General features: G+C 43.8%; 1 protein-coding gene across 1 annotated transcript in view; it reads left to right on the top strand.

Annotated features, from left to right (window-relative positions):
- The window catches only part of syne1a (spectrin repeat containing, nuclear envelope 1a), a 130,622-nt gene that overhangs the window by 103,035 nt on the left and 2,044 nt on the right, over window positions 1-25,543 (top strand). The window contains exons 98-146 of the mRNA XM_085431938.1: window positions 322-513; window positions 1,187-1,318; window positions 1,484-1,584; window positions 1,731-1,881; window positions 2,077-2,205; window positions 2,342-2,515; window positions 2,683-2,898; window positions 3,007-3,108; window positions 3,231-3,350; window positions 3,436-3,636; window positions 3,738-3,911; window positions 4,038-4,169; window positions 4,263-4,459; window positions 4,576-4,708; window positions 5,123-5,305; window positions 5,394-5,543; window positions 5,631-5,807; window positions 5,888-6,043; window positions 6,135-6,290; window positions 6,379-6,549; window positions 6,628-6,761; window positions 6,861-7,065; window positions 7,804-7,986; window positions 8,090-8,236; window positions 8,339-8,493; window positions 9,422-9,569; window positions 9,691-9,785; window positions 9,887-10,121; window positions 10,375-10,569; window positions 11,746-11,871; window positions 13,061-13,216; window positions 13,449-13,607; window positions 13,821-13,987; window positions 16,688-16,850; window positions 17,451-17,638; window positions 17,833-17,983; window positions 18,522-18,704; window positions 18,847-18,984; window positions 19,129-19,320; window positions 19,835-20,153; window positions 20,678-20,746; window positions 21,102-21,235; window positions 21,731-21,857; window positions 21,935-22,146; window positions 22,403-22,609; window positions 23,009-23,137; window positions 23,456-23,710; window positions 23,875-23,949; window positions 24,469-24,527. Coding sequence (XP_085288064.1) covers window positions 322-513; window positions 1,187-1,318; window positions 1,484-1,584; window positions 1,731-1,881; window positions 2,077-2,205; window positions 2,342-2,515; window positions 2,683-2,898; window positions 3,007-3,108; window positions 3,231-3,350; window positions 3,436-3,636; window positions 3,738-3,911; window positions 4,038-4,169; window positions 4,263-4,459; window positions 4,576-4,708; window positions 5,123-5,305; window positions 5,394-5,543; window positions 5,631-5,807; window positions 5,888-6,043; window positions 6,135-6,290; window positions 6,379-6,549; window positions 6,628-6,761; window positions 6,861-7,065; window positions 7,804-7,986; window positions 8,090-8,236; window positions 8,339-8,493; window positions 9,422-9,569; window positions 9,691-9,785; window positions 9,887-10,121; window positions 10,375-10,569; window positions 11,746-11,871; window positions 13,061-13,216; window positions 13,449-13,607; window positions 13,821-13,987; window positions 16,688-16,850; window positions 17,451-17,638; window positions 17,833-17,983; window positions 18,522-18,704; window positions 18,847-18,984; window positions 19,129-19,320; window positions 19,835-20,153; window positions 20,678-20,746; window positions 21,102-21,235; window positions 21,731-21,857; window positions 21,935-22,146; window positions 22,403-22,609; window positions 23,009-23,137; window positions 23,456-23,710; window positions 23,875-23,949; window positions 24,469-24,527 — 7,853 coding nt within the window. The remainder of the gene's footprint in view (window positions 1-321; window positions 514-1,186; window positions 1,319-1,483; window positions 1,585-1,730; window positions 1,882-2,076; window positions 2,206-2,341; window positions 2,516-2,682; window positions 2,899-3,006; window positions 3,109-3,230; window positions 3,351-3,435; window positions 3,637-3,737; window positions 3,912-4,037; window positions 4,170-4,262; window positions 4,460-4,575; window positions 4,709-5,122; window positions 5,306-5,393; window positions 5,544-5,630; window positions 5,808-5,887; window positions 6,044-6,134; window positions 6,291-6,378; window positions 6,550-6,627; window positions 6,762-6,860; window positions 7,066-7,803; window positions 7,987-8,089; window positions 8,237-8,338; window positions 8,494-9,421; window positions 9,570-9,690; window positions 9,786-9,886; window positions 10,122-10,374; window positions 10,570-11,745; window positions 11,872-13,060; window positions 13,217-13,448; window positions 13,608-13,820; window positions 13,988-16,687; window positions 16,851-17,450; window positions 17,639-17,832; window positions 17,984-18,521; window positions 18,705-18,846; window positions 18,985-19,128; window positions 19,321-19,834; window positions 20,154-20,677; window positions 20,747-21,101; window positions 21,236-21,730; window positions 21,858-21,934; window positions 22,147-22,402; window positions 22,610-23,008; window positions 23,138-23,455; window positions 23,711-23,874; window positions 23,950-24,468; window positions 24,528-25,543) is intronic.

The raw sequence follows: 25,543 nt of genomic DNA, 5'->3' as shown, positions 1-25,543 counted from the left end.
TGACGCTACAAACTAAGGGATAAGAGGCGCACTGTATTGTTGTGGAAAATTCTCTGCACATGATCACCTCCCATCTCTACTGAGGGCCCTTCTTTCCCTGTGTGAAAGAAGAGAATACAAGCTTAGAGAATACAAACTACCGCCTCTCTTCACTTCATTACAATTGTTGGCCTTTTCAAGCTCTCTCTGGACTTTTAGTCTAAAAGGGAAGACTCTTTAAAACTGTTTCTATTAAGAAACTAATCTGGGAGCTGAGGAGAGCAGCTTAAACCTATGAGAAATGCTAATGCTTGATCAACTGTAATCCTGTTTTTTTAATAGAATATGCTGTATGAGATCGAACAGAAGGTGTCGTACCTATCAGAGCTATCCGTCCATAGCGAGAGCTTGTTGTTGGAGGGCCGGGCTGAAACCAAAGGCGAGGCGGAGCAGCTCACCCTGAAACTGCGCTCCCTCAAAGACAGCCTGCTAGAGCTGCAGCAGATGCTGCAGGACAAACAAGTTGACATACAGGTGAGATCAGCAGTCATATGTTATTTCTTTACTGTCTCAACATTCATGGCTGCATCAACCCTCCACACCCCAGTGTATTTTCACTTCCCAGCTTTCCTTCCTCCATGCTTCTTTGTCTTTTCTTTTGCTCTGCTGCATTATGTTGAATTGGCCTGCGACGTCAATGCTAGCATTGTGCAAAAAGTACTAAAGGCTAATTCATGCGCTTTCATAAAAGTCCACTGTTTTCCACTGTGAAACAGCAACAGCTGTGTGTCTCACAATGGCGCTTAGACAAAAGGATGCTGACTCATCAGATGTAAACACTAAATGTATTCGATCAGGTGCGTTTCTGAGGACACAACATGAAAGTTTCACTTTGCATTTTCGCTCCTGGTCTCCTTTAACATGCCCTTTTGGTTGTTCACATTAATCCTCAGATATTTAATCACTGTATAATAAATCAGAAGGCTAGTGAAGCTTTCTAGGTACATGCTTGCAGCAATCTCTGATGAATAAATATTAGTTCATCTTTACCATTCTCAAAATAATTTAATGATAAATATCATAGATATGTGTTAGGCTGTTGGGCATATTTATTTCTGCTTACTAAAAATTGGCTTAAAAATTGGCAGCTGTTAAATACTCTTATTCCAAAATTACATCTTATACCTAATGTCCATCTTTGTCCCAGGGTTCACTGCAAGAGCAGGAGGACAGTGAGCCAGATTCGTCTCTGTCCCAGAGTCCTAACGTTCAGGACTGGCTCTCTCAGGCCCGGTCAACACGCACGCAGCAGCAACACGACAACCTGCGTCGACAGAAGGTAAGAGGAAGCTCTTTTATACTCTAATATATATTTGAAAGACCTAAGCTGACTGTCTCATATGCAATTTGTAATTATTACTCCCCTTTTATTAGAATCCACTGCAAAAAGAAAGTGCATATTTCATATAGATAAAATCGAACACAAGTGTAATATATTTTGTAGGAGCTTCAGGAGCACGTCGCTGAACAGAGGAAACTGCTCAAGTCTGTAGCCAGCGTTGGAGAGGAGTTACTCGGCCAACAAACCACACCCAATGGGGACAGGTATTTTATCAAAGATCTTGAAAAATAATTTACGTCCTTAAAACATTTAAAAATTGTGAGTATTTTGTTTTTTCCAGTCGGGATTTTGACCACGACACAGCTTTTGCGTTGCCTTGCTCTCTAATGACGTCCTCTCCTTCCTGCAGTGAGGTGTCTGTGCTTGGTGGAGTGCTGCTGGAGAATGAGACCTTGTCTCCTCTGGAGCAGTTGAGACAGAGATGGGAAAACCTAAATAATGATCAGAACACAAAGCTGCAGCTCTCCTTGAACTCCCTGGAGCAAGACCAGCTTAGCCCGGTATACATGCCAGAAACTGTGCATTTTTATTTTATGCATTAAATGGTTTTAAAAATCTTTAAATAAATGTGCTTACTAGAAGCTAGAAGTTTGTGTTCATACTGTTTCTTCCACTGATGAAATTTCACACTTGTATTGTTATGCATGCTGCCAGTGTGACCTTGAGCTTTCTCATATTTCGTTCTTTGTGTGCAGGTCCTCCACCGGTCCCGTCTGTCCAGTCCCAGCGTGGTGTTCAGAGGTGAGGCTACCAGCCAGGACTCTTGCTCTCCTAGAGCTTCGTTTGAGGCCTGCAGCCAGACTTTAGAAAGAATCACAGAGGAGGTGAAGCAAACATTTTCTCATGTTAATCTCTCTTTTGTGTTTCTCAAAATAAAAAATGTTTTTAACCAGTAATACAAAACTATTTTTAGTCATGCCTTTCAAAATATCAAGTGCATAATCTTTTTGCCCCTCACAGGCAGCGGGCAGTGAGAGTAAGCTTGCAGCATCTTTAGGGGGGGCAACAATCCAGCAGGACCTGTATGCTGCAGTATCAGCTGCCTCGTCCTGGTTAGATGCTGCTGAGAATCAGCTGCTCGCTGGTCCTGTGCTGCTCTCTGAGGACACAGAGACACAGCTCACACATTTGGAGGTAGGAGAAGACAAACAGCAATAAAGATGTTAAATAGTCTGACATATAAATCGCAGCAGGAGGAAAAGTACTAGCTGTTCTCGAGCATTAACAAAAAGCTTTTGTCTTACTTGAGTTCAAGGTTTTAATATAAAATAATACTAACTGAGTTTGGCTCCCCTGTATAGGGTTTGAATAAACAGCTGAAGGAGATGACCAGAGAAGTGAAAAATTGCAGAGATCTGCTGGGTGGTGGATTGGACAGGCTGTGTGGAGGTGAAGAGCGAGCTCTGATGGAAGACACGCTAGAGGGCCTGCAGGAGAGGATGGGCCTGCTGGACTCTGCATTGGAACAGCACTGTGACGCCATGAGGGACAGGCTGCAGGAACATTCAGCTTTCCAGGTGTTAAAGCTGAATAGTTTTACTGGAAACTTGGGTTGTGAAGCATCTTGTTGATGTTACAACATCATTGTTCTTATTCCCCGACTTTGTTTGTGTTATTTTTGCCAGAATGAACTGCGGTTGCTGTTCACAGCCCTGACTGAAAGCAAACACCAGTTGCTACATAAGATGGCCGGAACTGCAGACAGACCTGCATCCAAACAGATAGAGGTATGTATGCGCACCAGCAGCAAATACACAAGAATTAGATGCATATTTAAGATGCAGATTTAATATGCTAAAGGGAGTTTTTACAAACAGATTTTATAGTAAATATGTTGCATTTTCTACAGACATTATCAGAAGTGGAAGACAGCCTGAAGGAATTTGAGCAGAAAGTTACTGAGCTGAAGACGAAAGCAGAGGGACTCCAATCAGACTCATCATCCAATCAGGAGCTACTCAAACTACAAGTAATACTTTCATTCTGTTACACTGTGATCATAATGCTCCAGCACTGTAACAGGGACTGTGTCACATATTAATTTGTCTTTTTAGGATGCATACGAGGAGTTGGTGCTCATGGTGGGCTCCAGACGGAGTAGTTTGAACCATGGTTTGTCTCTGAAGGCTCAGTATGAAGCTGCACTGCACGACCTTAATGACCTGGTGGACACCGCTCAGGACAAGATGGCTGCTGACCAAAAGATGACAGTGGCTTCAGTCATAGAGGTTCAGATGTTACTAGACAAACACAAAGTAAGGAGGGGGCTTTGATTTTGTAACTTTTTAATTGGTTTTAGTTATCTTTTCTACTGTACAATCGGATTTAAAATGTTGTTTTTTTCTTTTTAATACAGGAGTTTTTCCAGGGTCTGGAATGCCATATGATACTCACCCAGACATTTTTCAGTAAAGTGTCTGGTTTGGTGTCTCAGAGGGAAAGTCAAACCCTGGAAGAGACCATGGCTTTAGCCCACAGTGTGCTCAAACAGGCCCATAGAAGAGGAGTGGAGCTGGAGGGGATTCTGGAGGTAGGAATAATAATGAGCTATTGGTTAAAAGTAACTGCAGTCTTATTCAGTTTAATCCCAAAGAGCAGTGGTTTGTGGTTTAGAAAATGAAAATAAATAGCATACACTTTCCTTTCGCTCTCACAGTCATGGAGCAGACTCGTGGAGGACTATCAGGCTCTGTGCAGACAGCTGGAGGCGGTGGAGTGTAGCATCCCCACTGTGGGTCTGGTAGAGGAAACGGAAGAGAGGCTAACCGAAAGGATCAGCCTCTACCAGGTGAATGTCTTTGCACACTTTACAGAAAGCTGTAGTCAGATATGCTTTTTTAAATAAACTGATTATTTATCTGTTCCATCCTCTTTCTTAAAGCGACTTAAAGCCAGCCTGACTGAGCACCAGCCCCAACTCTATCAGGTACTAGAGGAGGGCAAGAAGCTTTTTCTGTCTGTTGGTTGCTCAGACTTGGAGAACCAGCTGACACAGCTGGGAGAGCACTGGCTCTCCTCCACCACTAAGGTCAACAAGGAGCTGCACCGCCTTGATTCGACACTCAAACACTGGACCAGGTAAGGGTCTGTGGTTACAGTCCTCGCTCTTGGTCTCTCAGCAACCCTGTTTGTGACACTTAGAGCCTGAATGATGTTGAAAGTATCCTCTAAGTCTGTGTGTTTGTAAATCTCAGGTACCAGAGTGAGTCAGCAGAGCTGAGCCACTGGCTGCAGTCGGCCCTGGACAGACTGGAGTTCTGGACGACCCAGTCGGTGACCGTTCCTCAGGAGCTGGAGACTGTCAGAGACCACCTCTGTGCCTTCCTGGTTAGTTGTGGTTTTATTAGGGCTGTCAACATTAACTCAGGTCCTCCATCCTGACAGCAGTCAAACTGTTTAATACCAACACCCTGTTTAAAAATACATGCATATACATTATTACTCCCACTGTAATTTATGTACATATAAAAAAAATCTGTGCATTTTACTGTAAATAGTGACCATTTTTACATACTATAGTGTTTGGGGGGGGGGGGGGGGGGGGTGTACACTATTTGTCTTATTTTTATTTTTCTGATGTATCTCTATTTTACTTTTTCTTCCCATCCCTTGTGCTGCTGTAAAAAGAATAATTAATAATGCTTATGTCTACATCAGCAGCAAAAATGTGTCACACACCTATTAATGACGTAAAGTTAACAAATGTGTGAAATCCAACTCCTGTTTTTCTCTTTCTTGTAGGAGTTTTCCAAAGAGGTGGACGCTAAGTCGTCTTTGCGCTCGTCAGTGCTGAGCACAGGTAACCAGCTTCTGAGACTAAAAAGGGTGGACACGGCTGGCCTGAGGACAGCGCTGGGCCAAGTCGACACTCAGTGGGCTGAGCTGCTGACTCGTATCCCTGTAGTACAAGAGAAGCTCCACCAGGTTTGAGAAAAGCAGCTGTTACAAAGTCAATATTTATCATAACTTTTTGGACATCTCTAACTTCTTTTCTTCTTTCTCTTTTCCTCAGCTGCAGATGGAGAAGTTAGCATCACGGCATGCCATCACAGAGCTGATGAGCTGGATCTCGCTCATGGAGAACATCATAGAGGAAGATCAGGACAAGATCATGGCAGCTGTGGGCTCAGCGGTGGTACAGGACTACTTGCAGAAGTATAAGGTACAAAGGTTTTCATGCCACCGGTCCTTGGATTGATATTTTTGCTCCCCATCATCTGTCTCATGATGCGTCTTCTTAATTTCACAGGGCTTTCGTATAGATCTGACGTGTAAGCAGCTGACTGTGGACTTTGTAAACCAGTCAGTGCTGCAGATCAGCAGTCAGGATGTGGAGGGAAAGCGCAGTGACAAAACGGACTTTGCTGAGAAGCTAGGAGCTATGAACAGAAGATGGCAGATACTGCAGGGGCTCATTGCGGAAAAGGTAGCCCTCAACGTGTACTTAAAAGCTGCTCTTCACCATTTTCGAGTCACTTAACCATTCCACAATGTTCTGTATTTTAGATTCAGCTTTTAGAAGGACTTGTGGAAGGTTGGTTGGAGCATGAAAATGGAGTTCAAGCACTGAAAACCTGGCTCACAGTACAGGAGGAGAAATTGAAGAAGAGACAGAGGATAGAGGATGTAGCATCGGTGCAGAGTGCACTCAAAGACTGTCAGGTAGGACCACACTCACGCAAAAATCTGTTTGTTTGGTTTTGTTTTTGTTCTTTAAATAATGAGCTTAAAATAAATAAAGTTGTTTTCACAGGAGTTGGAAGAATTAGTGAAGGAAAAAGAGAAGGATCTAGAGAAAGCGGAGGAACGAGGAAATGCTCTCATCCAGGATAAGAAAGGAGCAGCTTGCTGTGTTGTAAAGGAAACTCTTAAAGGACTAAACCAGTCCTGGGCTCATTTGGACCACATGGTGAGCTTCTCACATCTCTGATGTCACTTTTAGATGGTTTCTGAATTTTCCCACACTTACGTATTTCGTCTCCCACTTTTCCTATCAGATAAGTCAGATGAAAGTGAGCCTGCGGTCGGTGCTGGAGCAGTGGACGTTGTACCGGCGAGCTTCAGAGGAGATAAATGGCTACCTGATGGAGGGGCGTTATTCTGTGTCCAGGCTACGTCTCCTTAATGGGTCTCTGGAGGCCGTGCAGCAGCAGGTGGAGAGTCTAGAGGTGAGAAGTGCAGAAAATAAACCGCACGCTGTTATTTGTGGCTAGTTTTTATTCATTGTGGGTACCTGTGCCATTTAGAGCCTTCAGGAGGAGATGGATAAACAGGAAAGTAGTTTGAGGAAGTTTGGCTCCATAACTCACCAGCTGCTAACGGAGTGCCACCCGTCGGTGGCGGAAACGCTCAACAAAGCTCTCCGGGACGTCAACATCAGGTAACAAACAACTCATCTCTGAGTGACTTCAGTCTTAAATATCAACTATACCCTCAGTTGATTTCAGAATATAACACTTTTTAAAATTTTCTCCCTCAGGTGGAATCTTCTGCTAGAGCAGATCTCAGAGCAGCTAAGGACCAGTAAGTCCTTGCTCGGACTGTGGCAGCGCTACAGGTCACTGTACAGCCAGTGCGTGACTGCAGTCCACAAACAGGAAGAACGTGCTGATCGACTTCTGAGGAGCGCCACTGACAGGGAGATAACTGAAGACGAAAGCAGTGCCTGGATTAAGGACTGCAATGTAAGCAGAGATGAGACACTGGAGCACGACATGTTAAACATTCTCTTCTGTAGTTATCGTCCAATGCCTGAGCTTAGCATTAGGTTAATACTGCATCCACATATTCTGTGGCTTAGAATATATCAGAGGATTCCTCCTGCTATCCCTCAATCTCCTTTCTGAGGAATTTGGGAATAAGCTCCTAAACTGCTTGTCAGCTCACTGTGACGGCTCACAAAGCTTCTATCAGCACTGCAGAATACCACCCTGTCCTTTTGTCCGCTTGAATGTAGATTCATGACACAACTAACAAAAGCCTTTTCAAAGGAGACTGCAAAGGGAAAGACAGGCCCCTGATTTACACTACAGGGGTCTCCCCCGGTGTCATGCTGGGTTTGTAGGACCGTACTGGGGCATGTCTAGAGACACACAGTCTTAATACTGTAAGCCGACTGTTTTTATTTTTTACTGCGGATCACTGATGCAAACCACTGCCAGACAAAGTTAAGAATTCAGAGCTGCTTACACTCTGTTTAAGAGTTTCTTCACTTTTATTGCTCACTCATACTTGTTGTAGTCAGTGGCAAATGATACTTTAGTTTCCAAAAATTCCAATCCTTACAAATACCACAAATAAAAACCCAACACATTACCAGTTTTGGTTATAAATTCTTGTATGCCTGATGTGTGTGCGCAGGCATTCAGTGATTCCTAGCTTCTTTCTCTCTCTTCCTGAAAATTATTCCTGAATTATTGCAGGATTGCCTTTGTGACCAAGACGCAGTGCAGCAGTCCCTCCAGCAGCTGCAAGCACTGGGAGAACAACTGAGGAGCCAAGTCGACTCCTCCTCTGCGGCATCCCTTCAGTCCGACCATTTGTCGCTCACTCATCGCCTAGCAGCACTAGAGCACGCCCTGCACAGGCAACAGGATGTATTGCAGGTAGGGTTGTGGGAACTAGAAGAAAAAAGACACCTTAAAGAAAGGTATGCGATTGGTAATCCATTGAGTTTGTATTTACACGGTATCACCTGTCTGTCTCTAGTGTGGATCTGTGACGTGTGGGGTTTTCAGAGAGCAGCTAGACAAGCTGATCTGCATGGCTGAGGAGGCTGAGGAAGTGTTGAAGGATTCGGACCCAGTGGGTTCACCCGACCTTAATGTGGTCCAGACGCGTATAGAAAAACTCAAGGTATTAAGAATGGTCCACATTAGAAGATTTGTTTTGAATGTGTTATTTAACATTATATTTTTATGTGTCACGTGTCCTCTAACTTACATAATACTTTTCCAGGGTCACCTGTTGAAGCTGAGCAGTCTATCTCCAGACTTGGAACGTGTTAATGAGATGGTGTACAGAATACCAGTCAGTGACAGAGACATTAAACGGCTTCAAAGTCTCAACAGAGCCTGGGCCACTCACTCTGCTCACCTCACCGAGAGGTTCAGGTACCAAAAATCCCCCTTTGGTTGCCTCAGGAAGGGACTCCAATTTAAACCTCTGCCAAATCAAACTACCTGCTGTGGGGGATCCTTTTTTATACAGTACAACTTCAGTGGGAAACCCCTAACATGGCTGAGCTCATCAGTGTCTTACTGAAAGCATTTTGGCATTTGTCTTTTTAGGTTCATGCTTCTTTGATATGAACTCTGATACATACAAAATATTTGCCACTGGGCATAAAATACAAGGGGTCAGAACTTCATTCTTACAGCATGGCAGACGGATACAAGTGTGCTAGAGTGTTTTTTCTCATGTTATTGCATTCTGGGCATTCTGAGACATGTGACACGTGCATGCTGTTTAAAGTGATCTGTAAATGTAGAACCAACCTGATGAGTTTGCTCTCAAAAGTGACCAGAGCGAGCATTTAGACATGACGCCAACCAGTTCAAACAAAGTCATATTATCGAAAGGAGTGCATGTTTGAAGGGGACGTAACAAACATGGGCGAAGTCTTTTTATTCAGACTGTTGAACTTGAGATGTTTATACTGTCTGACTTCACAGTTAGTCATTTATTAAGTGTTTATTTAAGTCTTTAACTAGTCACTTAGTCATTATTAAATAAGTGGCTGACCTGGAAAACATCTGAAATCCATAATAATGTTGATTCATGGAACAAAAGGTCCCAAAAGTCATACACTTTTAATAAAGAAGCTGATAAAAAGGAAACGATGCTACACTGACACTGATAGAGATGTGTCCTTCACTTATGCTAGATTACAACCTGCCATATCATAAAAAATCAATAGAAAACTGTAAATGTTTGATGAATTTAATAGTAGAAACATGCAGAGTTGTGACTACACAGTGCTATAGTGATCTTCTTTGTGGTGATGTAAATGTCTCTAATGAGGGCTCTATTCGTCTCCAGTAAACTGCAGTCGGTGTTGCTCCAGCAGCAGAGTTTCCTTGAGAAGTGTGAGGCCTGGATGGATTTCCTGACTCAGACTGAGAAGAAGCTAGGTGCTGAGATCTCAGGCAACTACCAGAGTCTGCTGGAGCAACAGAGAGACCATGAGGTCAGTGGTTGTCTGTATATATCAGCTTATTTGTGTTACATTAAAGGATTGCTGCTATGCTGTTTAGTGTTTTCTTTGATTGCGTGCAGTGTTTTATTGATTCATATGTGTGCATGTGCAGTTGTTCCAGGCAGAAATGTTCAGCAGACAGCAGATTCTTTACTCCATCATAAGTGACGGGCATCGTTTGTTGGACCAAGGACAAGTTGATAAGAGGTAAAAGCACGCAGACAATTGCTAAATCTCTTTAGGAGTTTCAGGGAAATTAAGGCCAGAGGGACGCTAACACGCTTTTCTTTCTCTTGCCATGCTAACAGTTACGACTTCAGTGTAAAATTGGCTTTGCTGAGCAATCAGTGGCAAGGTGTGGTGAGGCGGGCACAACAGCGGCGAGGCATCATCGATAGTCTGGTTCGGCAGTGGCAGAACTACCGGGAGATGGCAGAGAAGCTGCTCCGATGGCTACAGGAAGTGACCCGTGATCCAGATGTGCATCAGCCAGGAGAACCAGTGGCTCTGCAGCAGGCCAGAAACCTGCTAGATCAGATACAGGTAAGCTTCAGCAAGACATTTACAGCCTCATTACTTAAATCTTCTCTTTTGCTTTTTATACTAACTTTGTACTGATATTTTAAAATTTTCTTTTGAAATCTGTAAAAAAAAAAAAAAGACTGTAAAAACAAACTTTATAGCCTGAGCCTTTCACTCTTCAAACTGCAAAACTTAATTGAGCACTAAATTAACCTAAAAACATCAAAATCCTGATCTGATAACAAAACTCTCTGCCTCATGTCTGCTCCTTCAGCTGAGGGAGCGAGTGCTTCAGCGGCAGCAAGGAGGCTACATCCTCACCGTAGAGGCCGGCAGGAGTCTGCTGCTGTCAGCGGACGCCAAGGCGGAGTCCACACTGCAGACTGAGCTGATGGAGATTCAGGAGAGGTGGAGGCATGCCCACCATCGCCTGGACCAGCAGAGGAGGCAGCTGCAGGGCTTACTGAAGGTCAGACGCCAGCTTCGAGAATAACTAATCTTCATAAAGTATACTTTTCTTTTCCTGCTCTCGTGATTGCTAGCACCATCTGGTTCATGTTTTCCTGAGTGTTATTGTTACAGTGATTTTACAGCAGTTAGTTTTTTACAACGTCAAGTCTTTCTTGTACGTAGGCTAAGCCATGTTTCCCACATACTGCAGTGTAGAAAGGTGCTGTGAAGGGTGCTGAAGGGCATTGGCCCGTCTGAGCCTTTATTGAGCATGCCCAGTTGTACATATAGGACAGTGGAGCCAGGTTGTCACATTAATTATGCAGCGTTGCACCTTAAGGCCTGAAAAGAAGCGAAGTGCAGAGATGGAGCACTCTTCTGTCCTTATATAAATAGCTGAGCCTCTCTGCTCACACACTCAGGCTCAAGCACCACAAAATGGCACCAAGATTTAAAAAAAAAAAAGTGCCAGCCCAGGGCAAACACAGACACACACATACAGGCACGCACACAGACTGCAGACACTGCAGTGAGCTGTAATGATTTGAACCCAGCGAGGTGGATTTTAGAAGCTGTGATAGTGCCCTGTTTAAAACGGGACTAAGTGACGCAGTTTAAAGACACATCCGGGGTTTTGGCTCTTTCATTGAAGGTCTTCGTCATACACTCTTTCCCCTGTGATCTGTGTTGTCTTCCCTGGTTTGCTCTTAATCAGCTGCTGTAGCATTTCTAGTCTTGTTTTGGCTCTTCTCTTACTGTGACTCTTGCTTCAGGTATGCTGCCTTTCTCCACTGCTTACCAAATACTGTAATGTTTTATCCTAAACTGGACTGCTGTTTAGTCTCTAAAAATAGCTGTAATCCACGTCCTCTGGAGCAGAACCTCCCTGTTTTTTGTTAGAGAGCTGTTTATGCTGTATCACTCTTTCTCGAGCTGCTACTTGAGAGCTTCAGAGCTAAGTTGGCCATTTGTAAGTGATGGGGTCTGACTTCAGCCTTGTGATGTGTGTCCTTGTTAGTCTGTAATTGTGTATTCTGCATTTTACTGCTTGCGATGCCATTGCTATGGCTGCAAGAAGAACACACAGCAACTTCCCTGCAAATGGGAAGGTCTGCAGTTGGTGTGTGTGTGTTATGTGTGTGTCGGGGGGGGGGTGTTTTCTGCTCTAATTCTTACTGTGCGTGTGCTTGCATAGAACTGGGAGCGATGTGAGAAGGGCATAGATGTGTCTTTGGAGAAGCTGAGGGCCTTCAAGAGAAAGCTGTCTGTGCCTCTGCCTGACCACCATGAGGAGCTGCACTCAGAGCAAATCAGATGCAAGGTGAGGAGAATATGATACTTTCTCTCTTTCTCGCACACACATACACACTCTTTTAAATATTCTTCATTTTTCTGTTTTAGCTTAATGCTTTACTGAAAGTGTTGATATGTAGATCCTCTCCACTCTCCATCCTACTGGCTGTTTCTCATCAGTCACATCCCCCCTCTCTCTCTCTGTCTAAACATTCACACATCAACAAACTCGGGCATGTCCTCTCGTTACCTCTTTAATCTATCTGCGGGGATAAACGGACAAACAGACGGAGCAGGAACAAAAAAAAGAAAAAAGAAACAGAAAAAACGCCCTTTTCTATCAGTCTGCTGTCTGATTGCGTGACCTTGTGTGCGGTAGTCAGGGTAGCTTTATTTTCCTTTGACATGTCATTTACGAAACTTTTTTTTGTTTTGTTTTGTTGTTTTTTTTAAGTGACCCTTTATCAATTTAAATACTTTTTTAATTTGACCCAGGCCCTATCTTTCTTTTTTTTTCTTTTTTCTTTTACTTCATCTCCACCCAATAGTGTATGCAGTCATGTTTCATGCATCACACGTCCTCGGCTGCTCCTCGGGGGAGGAGGTGGAGGAGGAGGAGGACCGTGTGAGTAGCTGCACATAGAATCAGCTGAGGAGAAAGGGGGTGGGGAAAGAGAACGGGAGAGAGAGAGAGAGAGGGTGCGTGCGCATGAGACAGAGAGAGAGCATCCCTGTGTGTGTGTGTGTGTGTGTGTGTGTGCGTGCTTCCTTTTTGTGTGTGTGTGAGTTGCGTAATGGAGACATGCTCTGGGTCTGCAAATGATTACAGCACAGCAAAACCGTCACAATGACGGAGGAGGAGATGCAAGGTTGGATGCCTCTGTTACCTTATCTGCTATTAGCCTTGAATGTAGCTGTTTTTTGCATTGAATATAATGCGCTGCTGTTATTTTAGGGATTTACAGTAAACCAATGTCGAATCATAGCATTTGGCACCGCGCCTTCCTCTAACATTCATTGTCACTTTGCTGTTTTGCATTTTCTTAGTGTTTCGGGGGATGCAGGTGCTGCAGCTCAGCTTCAGCAGGCATGCTCTGTGGTGTTTCCTGCTTTAATCAACCCTCTCGACATGCTCTCTCCTGTCTTTGCATTTGAACGTGGGGACTGCTTGCCTTGCTTCTTTTTTCCTACTTAATTTCTCGTTGTCATGGATGCAGGAGCTGGAGAGCAGCGTGGAGGGCTGGACCGATGACCTTACTTCCTTATTCCTGCTGAGAGACTCTTTGGAGGGCGTGGTGAGTGCTGATGACATCACAGTTCTACAAGAACGCCTCCAGCTGCTACAGCGCCAGTGGGAGGAGGTCTGCCACCAGGTACATCCACGCAAACACACACATTGTTGTGTCTGCCATTTTTTTGTGTCTTTTTTTTTAAGGACTTTGCTCCAGTCTGGTTTCTGTTTTTAAAATCCTATTAATTTCTATTTAATTCATCTTCCACCAGTTATATTCTTTCTCTTGATATGCTCACTTTTGATACTGCTTTTGTCACATATTCTCACTCTCACCCCTTCTCTTGTCCCTGTCTCCACCCGTGTCCCCTCAGCTTTCCCTGCGCAGGCAGCAGGTGAGCGAGAAGTTGAATGAGTGGGCTGTGTTCAATGAGAAGAATAAGGAACTGTGTGAGTGGCTCACACAGATGGAGAGCAAAGTCTCTCAGAATGGGGACATCAGTATCGATGAGATGATTGAAAAGCTGCGCAAGGTAATTTCAAAACAGTCTAATGCACTTGTAAAGAAACTACTAAAGAGTATGCTTTGATACAGAAGTATCGAGTACAGACAAATGAAAGAGTTGAGTCTGGCTTGTTTTGAAGTCTGAAAATGGCCAGTCTTGACTTACTAAAATACAGCTAAACTACAGCACTGAACCGCTGTAGTCCTCACTGTGTTAACCTCATGTATGTTTGCACACCAGGACTACCAGGAGGAGATCAGTGTCGCTCAGGAGAACAAGCAGCAGCTGCAGGTTATGGGGGAGCGTCTGGCCAGGGCCAGCCAAGACAGCAAGGCGACGGAAATCCAGCACAAACTCAACAAAGTCAGCGAGCGCTGGCAACACCTGCTGGATCTCATTGCAGCCAGGTGGGTGTACGAGACTTGAAAGGAAGGGTCCATGTCCAAATCACAAAGTTAAATAGTAAAGGTTTCCCAAGCTGTCTTAAAGTTTGAACAGTTTTCAGTGTCAGGACAATACCAGGACATTATGTTGAATTAAATGTTTTTTAATGCTGATAAGAAGCAGGCCGGATTTACTAAATGGGGCAAACTAGCATGTGAGTGCAGTCCCTAAATAGCACCCATAGGTGTGGTTAGTTTTATTGGTGATTTATAGAAGTTGTGCTGTTGTCATTTCAATATCAATTGCAAAAAAAGACATGCTTTTTTTTTTAAATATCAGTGCAATTAGTAAATTGCAAAAGTGTTACAAATGTTAGTAAATCAGTTTGCATGATTTATATGTTCTCCTTCCTATATTTTGCCCCTAAAGAAAGGAAGTCCTAAAAATACATGCAACAGGATCAGTTCCCATTGCTTTCACTCAAGCTTGTCATGTGTTTTTTGTGTAAATACCAAAAGTACAGTTTTTATGCCAAAACCCAGTTTAATGCTGTGGTAAATCTGGCCCCTAGTGGGAACAAGGAGGTACTAGTTGAACTGGAGCCTGTGGGGAATTAATTTTCCCACAGTGCTGCTGAGGAATTTCCTTACCAGCATCAGTGGGGCATTCATTTAGTGAAGCTGAGAGAGAGGTCACATTCCTCATCACTCCTCCACTATGTTTCAGTGCTGATATGAAAGGTACTAAAAAATGCACGCTGAAACTAGAACTGTAAGCAACGTAGGATTAGTGAATTGAAAGTGACCTGGCCCAAACTTTGCCTCTAGCTGCCCCGGTCTGCTGTCTTCCGGCAGTTCCCCTCTGGGACTGTACTGGGGGAGGGAGGAAAAGGAGAACTCTTTCTAACCTCACACAGACAGCTGCAGACTCTTTGTTTCTTATATCCTTCCTTTGCTAAAACAAAACACGAAGAGTGACCTTGTTCCTCTCACAGACTGAGCAGAATGTGTTGTAAGTTAACATTTTCATAGTCTTTGGATTTTGTCTTTTCAGTGGAAGCCATGTTTTATTACTATTGTCCTATTGTCCATCGAGTTGCGTGTACAAGCGCAAAGTTTACAGTCCTTACTGCTGTTCACACTCCCTCTGTGTGTCTGATATTCCAGCACAGTCCAGCTCTGCAGCACATGCCTCTGACTATAAGTCTCTTTTTAGAAACAGCAGCACTTGTCACTCCACTCGCACTTGAGCACACACACACATATCTGTTGGAGCTTCTCTTTTTTTAACCTTGGAGAGCAACAGTTGATAAGTCACAGTTGTGCCACCCTGCCACTACCTGCTGGCCCTCCCACTCTGTACACACAGAGTTGAGAGAAAGTCCCATGTGCTGCTCAGAGACGAAACAGAGCGTTTGGACTGACACTTCCTAAGGTTAAGATTGTCTTTAGGAATCCCGCACCCCCATGGTTTTGGATTTGGGTACGGATAATATGGAAGGATGCACGAGCGAGGAGGATTTGCTGGATTGCGACTGCGATGTCAGCAGGCAGGATGACCTTAAGAATTTATATTGCAATTTATATTTTATATTTATATTTTTTTCAAAAATGTTGTTTTCTCTTGTAAATCATATGCATTATGTTGCATTTTTGACATACTCCTGCTACCGTTTGTAGAAGTGCATATAAATAATATTTTAATTAGGTCATTAGTGCCTAATATAGAGGTTTTTGTTGCCCCAAGTATTTTAGCTTCATGAGTGCACATCTGGTTTAATTTGTGCTAATAATATTTTTTAAGTCTTAGCTACTTGGTATTTTTCAGGAGGAGGCTAAAAACAAAAAGACAGTTGTGTGTTGGTGTTCATGTGAGAGCAGCATCATTTGTTGGCTCACATCTTATCTGGGCCGAATGGAAGCAGTGAAGCTGTGCAAACACATACAAAAAGCAAGTTAAACAAATGTTTACCTATTTGAATTATTTGCAGTCTGTCATTGATGAGGGTTACTTGTAAAGCTCTTCACTTTATTTCCCTGTGATGTAAAAAGTCAAGCTGTTTTATCCTATAGTATTTCAAGTGTGACGGTAGGTTTAGGAAGTGGAGATGTGGTGTGCAACTGATATCATGCAGCACCCCATGCAAAGCAAAATCCAGCTGCAGGTTGCATACCCCAGTGCAGCCAGTCGTGTAATGATGGACTTTATATGAGGTGGAGGAGACTTGCTAAATGCATCTATTTTTAGAACATTATGGGCCTCGGTATGTTTATGCAACAAAGAGCGGCCGCTCGTTCTTACTGCGTCCGTGTGGTGACATACAGACAGGGTTGCATTGCTTTGCAGGGCGAGGTGCTGAATGTTGCACTTGCTGAACAAAACTTGTAGTTGGATGCCACCTAATATACAGCACTAGATTGCAGGGGTCAGTGTTTGAAAATGTCTGGAACTTACAGATCCAAAATGGTCCCCAGCTGTCATATGGGCTTCGAATCTGCTCACATGTGAAATAACACTCGATTTAGTCTATTATGCTAAGGTTGGTTAGTTCCTTCTTTAAAGCCTGCTTGTGTAATTTACCACCATATTCCTTTATATTCAGTTTTTTTTAATTATTTATATTATATGCTGTCACCCACCTGAGCAAACCGTTAGATTTCCCTTATTTACAGTTTACAGTCGTACCAGTACTGACACTGACTTCTTCTCTGACTTTGTTCCAGGGTGAAGAAGCTGAGGGAAACCCTGGTGGCGGTACAGCAGTTGGATAAAAACATGAGCAGCCTTCGGTCATGGCTCGCTCACATTGAGACCGAGCTGTCCAAGCCCATCGTCTACACCACCTGTGATGACCAGGAGATTCAGAGGAAGCTCAACCAACAGCAGGTGGGAACCAGACACACACGCGTAAATTTTACTAGGCTAATTTACTGATGTGTTCACGGGCCTTTTAGGTAATAAAAAAAACAGAATAAAGAAAACAAGTGCTCATCCTTTGTTTGAATTTACAGAACTTGGCCAGCATGTGGTAGGCATTGGTCATCCAAACCTACAGTGCAATGCTCAGATGTATAAGCACCTTTGCAAACACATAGAAGCAGATATGTATAATGTGTGTCTTTTTCTGCAAAGACTTAATTATAGCAGGACCGTATGACTCAAAGCAAGTTGGTGGAAAATGACACAGAAGCACATGAGGAAATCAAAGCATGACTCTAGCTGTTTGTTTACGTTCAGTACTCTGTAGGTGTCAATAGACTTCCTCCTGCCAAGACGCTTCTCTAAATCTGGTCTGGATTCTGGGACCCCACTAACCTTGTTCCTCTTCCAGAGACGTACTTATCTTACACATGGATTTACTGTAGTTTGCCTGGAGGGCTGATTCTTATCTGAATGAATTTATGGTGCCAGAGGAGCTTGCTTTCTCTCAGAAAACTTTATGAGATGGGTCCTGAAAATCAAGTAATTATTCTGAATGTTCTCCAGGAGCTGCAAAGGGACATAGAGAAACACAGCACAGGCGTGGCGTCGGTGCTGAACCTGTGCGAAGTCCTGCTGCACGACTGCGATGCTTGCTCGACTGAGACTGAGTGCGACTCCATCCAGCAGGCCACCAGAGGGCTGGACCGACGCTGGAGGAACATCTGCGCCATGTCCATGGAGAGGAGGCTCAAGTCAGTGCATCTTCTGCCTAATTTGCAACAAGATTCTGCACTGGTGTTGAAATTCAAACAAATCCTCAATCAGCTTCAGAATCATGACAATTTGCTATCACCTCTGATACAAGTAATACAGTGACAAATATTGATTTCAGAACATTTAGTGAGCTCGTTCAACCTCCCTCATACTGTAACTTGTTTCTCTGCAGGATTGAAGAAACTTGGAGGTTGTGGCAGAAGTTCCTGGATGATTACAGCAGGTTTGAGGATTGGCTCAAGACCTCAGAAAAAACAGCAGCCCTGCCTAATTCCTCTGGAGTTCTCTATACCGTCGCTAAAGAGGAGCTCAAGAAGTTTGAGGTTTGCATATTTAACATTTATTCACACAACAAAGAGTAAAGGTCAGCCTCGGCTGCACAAGTTGCATGTGTTTATACAGTTAAAATACAGTGATAGATGTGAGAAGATCGAGACAGAAGTAAGAAGAGTGTCACATTGCAGAAACTCGTTTGCTCTGGTCTGCTCAGCTGCTGCTGTCTGTCACTGTGCACGTGCACATTCCTGCTAGCTGACTCGCCTGAGCCTTCGCCAACTGTCCTACTTGTGGCTGAACAGAGAATTTATTGTAGTAGAATTGTAAAATTTTAGGATTTTAATTAGATTTGACATGTAAGAGCCTAATTAGACATAATTTCACATTTTTTAAGGATTTTGATTCAAAGTTTATTTTTGAATCAAGTCTTTAGCCGACTGCAGCGACTTTCACTTTTCAGAGTTGTTATTTTCGATATATCATCTGAACTTAAACCATATATAACCATTATAACCATCTGTAATCTTTGTGTATTTGTGTAGTGTAATATATATCCGTTTTCCTCTGGACTTATGTGTGTTGCAGGCTTTCCAGCGTCAGGTGCAGGAGTTCCTGACCCAGCTAGAGCTCATCAACAAGCAGTATCGTCGTCTGGCCCGGGAAAACCGCACAGACTCCTCCTGCCGTCTCAGGGAAATGGTCCACGATGGGAACAGGCGATGGGACAACCTGCAGAAGAGGGTGGCTGCAGTCATACGCAGGCTAAAGGTAGCTTTCTTTGAGGACAGTGAGATTTTTGAAATCACCCTTGCCATTGAGCTTATTTCTTTTCTTTCTCTGGGCACTGGCTTTATTGAAAACAAATATCCAAAATCTGAAATCATAAAGCATGGCTGTTGGTCTGTCACAGCACTTCATCAGCCAGAGGGAGGAGTTTGAGACTGCACGTGACAGCATCCTGGTGTGGCTGACTGAGATGGACCTACAGCTCACCAACATAGAGCACTTCTCCGAGTGTGACGTACAGGCCAAAATCAAACAGCTCAGGGTAAGACGATTTTTTGAGTGCATGGCAGCATACTATTGTCTTTTCTCTCTTGTTTGATGAAATCACAATACTTGAGAACTGCTTTTGACAGGTCTAGTTAATTTTGGGTAAATTAAAAAAAAAACAAAACGTGTTTCTCAACAGGCGTTTCAGCAGGAGATCTACCTGAACACGGGGAAGATCGAGCTGGTGTTCAGGCAGGGTGATGCTCTGATTGAGAAGAGTGAACCTCTGGATGCAGCTGTCATCGAGGAGGAGCTGGAGGAGCTGCAAAGATACTGTCAGGAGGTCTTCGGACGAGTGGACAGATACTACAAGAAACTCACACGACTCCCTGTAAGTAAAAATAAGAAAGCTAGCCTGCCGAATTTCTGAATATCATCTAACGACAATATTTAGGAGCAGGTTAAGAATTTTCTACCCCACATGCAGAAAGCTTTCAGGGCAGATTTGAGTCAAAGGGTACGTGGCAAACAGTCTGAATGAAAGTGCAAGCAGATGTGTTTTTGTGAAGCAAATTCTGATTAATGTGAAAAACATGTCCTATTGAAATGTCAGAAATGAAGCATGAACTCTCATTGCAGTGGCAACTTCCTTTGTTTTTAGTTTTCTTGTATTTACAAGTTGCACTTCTGCTTATTTCCAGGAGCTGAAGATGTTAAAATAAACACATCTTCACACTCCTGACATGGTGTAAACATGCTGGACAAAGACACTGAGCATGATTATTAGGATGTCAACATTTCAATACACATGCTCACCTACCTAGTCCTTAGAAACTGCACTCTGTCATGTTTTAGTTTGAAATTGCAACATTAACTATATCTCTCGTCTCGCCTGTCTCACTCAGCTTGCAGACGATGAGCTCGACGGTTCAGACAGAGAGCTGGACATGGAGGATGGAGGAGACCTCTCTGAAATGCAGTGGAGCGACTCCTCTTTGCCCCGGACATCAGCGCGTCCAGCCTCGGGCACTGTGGCTCTCGTCCGGGCCGACCGCTCAGGCAGAGACACCCCGGCCAGCGTGGACTCCATCCCGTTAGAGTGGGACCACGACTACGATCTGAGCAGAGGCCTGGAGAGCCCCTCAGGACGAGGCAATGGGGAAAGAAGCCAAGGGCAAGAGGACGAGGATGAGTATATGAGGACGGCTGCCACAGCACTATCAGGTTGGTCTGATGGATGATTAGCTTGATTTAACATTTCCCAGAAATAAACAGTTTTGATGGACTTGCTTAAGTACATATATACACATATACATATAATAGGATAGGATAGGACTTTAATAGAATAAATAGTTTAAAGTTTTGCAGTAACAGCATGGATGACATCACACATTTGCCCTGTCAGCAGAGGGGTGGATGTGAAAAATTAATAAAGATTCAATTATGTCAATTAAATTCAGTGTAATAAAAATAAATAAATATCTAGAAAGTACCATGTTTTTTTTTTTTTTACAGCAGAGCAGCTTAACATGTGACATTTGTCTGCAGGCAAGAACACAACCTATAATATTTTTTATAAATAAGAAAAGCACAAAATGAGCTCACACGTAAACACTTGTCATTGGAATCACTACAAATTCATTGTTAAATAGTTAAAGACTTAATTCAATCGAAGACAGAGATCCCTCAGAGATCCCTCAGAGTCGTGTGTGCATTGTAAGTAGTGTCTGTTGTATGTCTCTTCCCAGATGTAGTTATCCCAGAGAGCCCAGAGGCCTATATAAAACTGACAGAGAAAACACTGAAATCATCCTCTGGTAGGAAACAGCACGAGTTAGAAGCGCATGCCGTCAACTAAATCACGTTTGTTTTTGTTTTTTAAACAGGCTGGATGTCCAACCATCTAGATAAATCTTTGTATAGTTGCATGCAGGCATGAGTTTTCACTCACTGAATAACCACCGCATTTTTAGTAGTGTGCGTCCACATTTGTGTCACATCTAATATCATAAAACTGAGCTCTTGTTTGCGATGGCTTGCCGGTATGTTGCGTTTCAGACTAATGCATGCCATTTCAGCCCCATTCAACACCACAAGCATGCTAATAAAGATTTGTGTTATTGAAACTTTTACTTCTCTGTTTATGTAGATCTGCTTGTGCTTTTTGTGCAGGTGAGCCAGGCCAGCTGGAGGCCAGTCTCAGGCAGCTGGACCAGGCTTTGGACGCAGGGCGGTATCACCTCCAGCAGAGAGAAGCCACTGCCAACCGGGTCAGCCCCGATGTGGACTCCACTTACATGGGCTACGTGAGTCTTCCTCGTGTTTGTTTGATGTCTTAAAGCAACATAAATGATGAATAGCAGCAGTAGTAGCTTCTTTCAGCTGCTCCCTTGTTTAAAGGGGGTCACAGCAGCAGATGGGTGTGCAGACTTTTGCACTGACACAAAGCCTCCCAGGAATTTGTGTTCCCTTCTGCTCTCAAAGCAGGGATCTTCTGCACATTAGGGAAATAGTTTAACCACTAGACTGACACAAACAATGAATGGTAAAAACTATAACATTGTCATATGAAGGTTTAGATCATACATTTGGATCTTAATGATAGATTAAATGCCCTAAAAAACCCAACTAAAGTCCAGTAGTGATGTAATAGTTAATCATGATCAGTGTTACTTTAAAATGGATTGCATCTTGCTACATGCAGGATTTTTATCCCTAATTCTCTTCTTATTCTTAAACAAAGGTTTTTAAAGCGTGATGTAAATGCAGTAAATGCCATGTGGCTCATGTTCTCCTCACAGATGCGTCTGATGGGAGAGTGTCGCAGCAGCATAGACGCAGTGAAGAGAGCAGAAGGAGAGCTGACCGAAGATGAGGATGAGATGCCGGGACTCACCAACCCTACCAACACAGACACACAGAGCGCCGGTCAGTAAACACAAACACACACATACACACTGCAGATACTGTGTGGGCTGTGGTTCCATCATTTGTTTTCCCTCCAGGTGTGATTGAGCGCTGGGAGCTGATCGAGGCTCAGTCTCTAAGTGAGAAGCACAAACACAAACAGAACCTGCAGCAGTGGCAGCAGCTGATCTCAGATCTGCAGACCTTGAGGGCTTGGCTCGGTCACTCGGAGGCTGAACTCAGCCAACTGCGAGGCCTCGATCTCAGCACTGACATACACACCATCCAGCAGAGAATCAAGAAGCTCAAGGTGGGTGCATGCAGAGTGCAGCGTTGCAGAAAGTCCAACAAATCTGCGGTTATTTAGTCACCTGTCAAACTTCCAGTGCAGTATGCTGACATTTTCCTCCTTCCCCAAACACTCACATTTAGGTATTTCCACTAGTTTTCGATTACTAGAAAGCAGCATGTCACTGTGCTATAAATACATCTTTCTCAGCTTCCTCTCTCTGATGCCTGGCTCATTGCTCCAGCACTCTATAATTAATCACCTCTCTTCCATACAGGAGCTGCAGAAGGGGATGGATGCTCACAAGGCAGAGGTCCTGTCCATCAACCTGAGCAGTGCTGACTTCCTCCAATCAGAGCCCGACTCTGAGGAGGCGTGGGAGCTGAGGGACAGGCTGAAGGAGATGAATTCGCGCTGGGACCGGCTCGGCGCCTCACTGGAGGACTGGAGGGAGGAGCTGCAGAGGGCACTGATGCAGTGCCAGGTATTAAAAGCACACACTAACTTTGGCAGCCCACTTTTAAGCTCTACAAATTTACAGCAGTAAAAATATCCGGTGCTACAGCGGTTGAGCAGGGAGCCACGTGTCTTAGAGCCAACTGCAGGAGCCTGGGTTCAATTCTGACCCGCTGCCTGTTCTGCCAATCTCTTTTCACCTGGAAGCCTATCGCTTCTTCAATGACCTATCCAACAAATTCAAGACTCCCCCCCCCCCACATATATTCACTGTGTGTACAGTGAATATATAACACACATATATTAAATATATTAAAAAATATATAAATACCAATTATCTTGTTATTGAAAAGTCTTTTATTTCCTCCTTTTGCGAAACTGGGCATGAGAGACAGCCTTAACAAAAACAACTGTTTATATTTGTCAGGAGTTCCATGAGATGAGTCACGGTCTGCTGCTATGGTTGGAGAACATTGACCGCAGGAGGAACGAGGTGGTTCCCATCCCCCAAAAAGCAAATCGCGAAACGTTACGAGCTCATCATAAAACACTTATGGTATGTCTCTCTTAAAACCGCCTCTGTGTGTAGTAGACTAACCTGGTGTGAGTTTCATACGACTGTTTTACCTTTTTACACTGATCAGTGTTACTTCACAAAGTGGGCACACGTGACTCCGTGTCTTGGTCGATTTGTTCAGACTTGTAGCACCTTTCGTGCAGATGCCCCCAAATTTTTTATATAACACAGTCAGAGGAGACAGAAAACTAGAAGTTGTCTGATTTTTTTTTTAAATAACAAGTTGAGGATGCACAATAGGTCTTAATTTCTTCCTAATGTGTGGGTGACTCCTCTGTCCGCTTTATTGTTCTGCAGCAAATCAAGTGCGAGCTGCTGGACTCGCAGCAGAAGGTGTCGTCCCTTCAGGAGCTGTCAGCTCAGCTGCTGGTCAACATTAAACCTCAGAGTCTGGCCCAGACTTCAGAGCGGACCCAGGCTCAGGGCAACGAGTGTCTGGAGGCCCAGGAGAAGGTTCACGTGATCTGGAACAGGCTAAGGCTGCTCCAGAGGGAGGTCAACTCAGATCTGGAGGGGCTGGAGAGGAGACTGGGGGCCATGGATGCAGAGCAGGTCAGATATATATTATTGCAAATATGCCTTGTACTTGTGACATTTGGAATGACAATAAAGTTGAATTCTATTCTATGATACTGAGTGCTCATTAGTTCTTTAGTGGCATTAGTTTGTTGTAGATCTGAACATCAGAGCGAATGTTGTTGTTTTGGTGTTTTCAGGATTGCTCGCCATTGCCTGTTAGCAGATCTACAGCACCTGGTTCAGATGTGACCAGCCAGACCCGCAAACGATTGGTAATGTCTCTCTTCATAATGTCCAGAAGGGAGAGGGCTGAGCTCACATTACCTTCCACTTGTTTCTTTTGCTCTGCTAACATGTTTGTGGAAGAAAATGTAGTTGACCCCTCCCACCTCCCTTTTTTTGAGATGTTTTTGCTGCCCCACATCATAATGATCTGCAAAAAAACTCACAAGAAAACCTGGCTTTTCGTTTCTGTAATTTTTAATTTATGTGTAAATACCTGAATATTAACTTTTATTGTAAATGACAGCTAAAACATTTAATCGTGTGAGGTTTTTTTTGGGCTTGACCTTTCTGGATTTAGTTTTGAGAAGCCAGATTTCTTGGTTCTAAAAGTCAATCACCGTCATTGATTATGCTGCTGCTCTTTGGTTATTGATGATGATTTCTCTAGCAATGTTATGGCTCTCTTTATGTTGTTTTTATTCTCATCTGAGGCTTTGTCTTTATTTGCCTTTGACTGAAACATTGTTTTCTTTCTTTTACCCCTCCCTGCTCATTATCTGGTTCAGCCCCGAGGCAAAAGTAGTCAGGCCCACCCAGGACACCCTGAGAGCAGCCCGCGCCACAGGTACCTCTCTCCTGGACTCTAGAAACTTGGGATGATGGTGGAACCAAACCTTTCCAACAAGCATGATTTTTATTAACTCAGTTAGGCACAATCACCTCGTCAAAGATGTGGCAGATTTATCATATTATTTCGATTGCAGCGTTTGTGATCCGCTGCTTTGAGGTTTAAACCCGGCGTTCCATGATCTTCCCTTATTCTCGAGACCATGTTGTCGGCTCTTAAACGAGAGGGGAATCGCCTCCATCAGGCCGCTCCCCTTCTCCTTTAAATGTTTTTTTTTCACTGCTTCTCTTTGCCCTGCTGCTTTTTGAATGGCATCATGAAGTATTGCCTTCACACATTTTGCTTCTTCTGACTTTGTAGTACGCTCCTCGCCCACTAGATGGCACTCTCTGAGCCCCACTGTCCCCACCTACCCACCCACACCCCAGCGGTCATGCCTTTAGCTCTGTTTTTCTTTTTTGTTTTCCTTCCTCTTTCATTCCCTTCATAGTTTTCCAACAGGATATGATGCATTAACTCCTGGTCTTCCTTCCACGTTAACTCCCATTTTCTCCTCCGTTTCCTTTCCAGACCTCTTTAAACCCACCCCCTTTACACCACATAGTCTCCTAAACTCCTGAACTAATCTTCCCATGAGGGTTGTAGAGAAACTAAATGTGCTTTTTCCCCTCACAGTTTCTTTATGTTGTACATTTGAGATTTTCCAAGTAGAAATTCAGCAGAGGAGAAGGCATTGCCTGGCCAAATAATTTGAAGCACACATGCGCAGCGTGCACATGCCTACTCACAGCTGCATCACTGTACGATGGAGGTCAATGAAACTGGGATGTCAGCTTGTCTGACCCTCTGTCTCCATGATGACGGGTCGCAGTAAGAACATGCTGTTCTTCCCTTAGAGTTTTTGCTCTGTCAGTGGAAATCTCCAGAGAGGCTTTTGGCATTTCTCCTGCTTCTGTTTGAAAAGATATGTGGCATTGAACTTTCACATAGTGAGCTCTGAAGCCAGAATCCCC

This window comes from Copadichromis virginalis, linkage group LG15 (genome assembly GCF_057382275.1).
Source record: "Copadichromis virginalis isolate Kocher_CV1m ecotype Utaka linkage group LG15, C_Virginalis_male_GT1.1, whole genome shotgun sequence".
Taxonomy (NCBI): domain Eukaryota; kingdom Metazoa; phylum Chordata; class Actinopteri; order Cichliformes; family Cichlidae; genus Copadichromis; species Copadichromis virginalis.
Note: the sequence above shows the minus strand (reverse complement) of the source record. Positions and strands in the feature narration are given on the sequence as shown.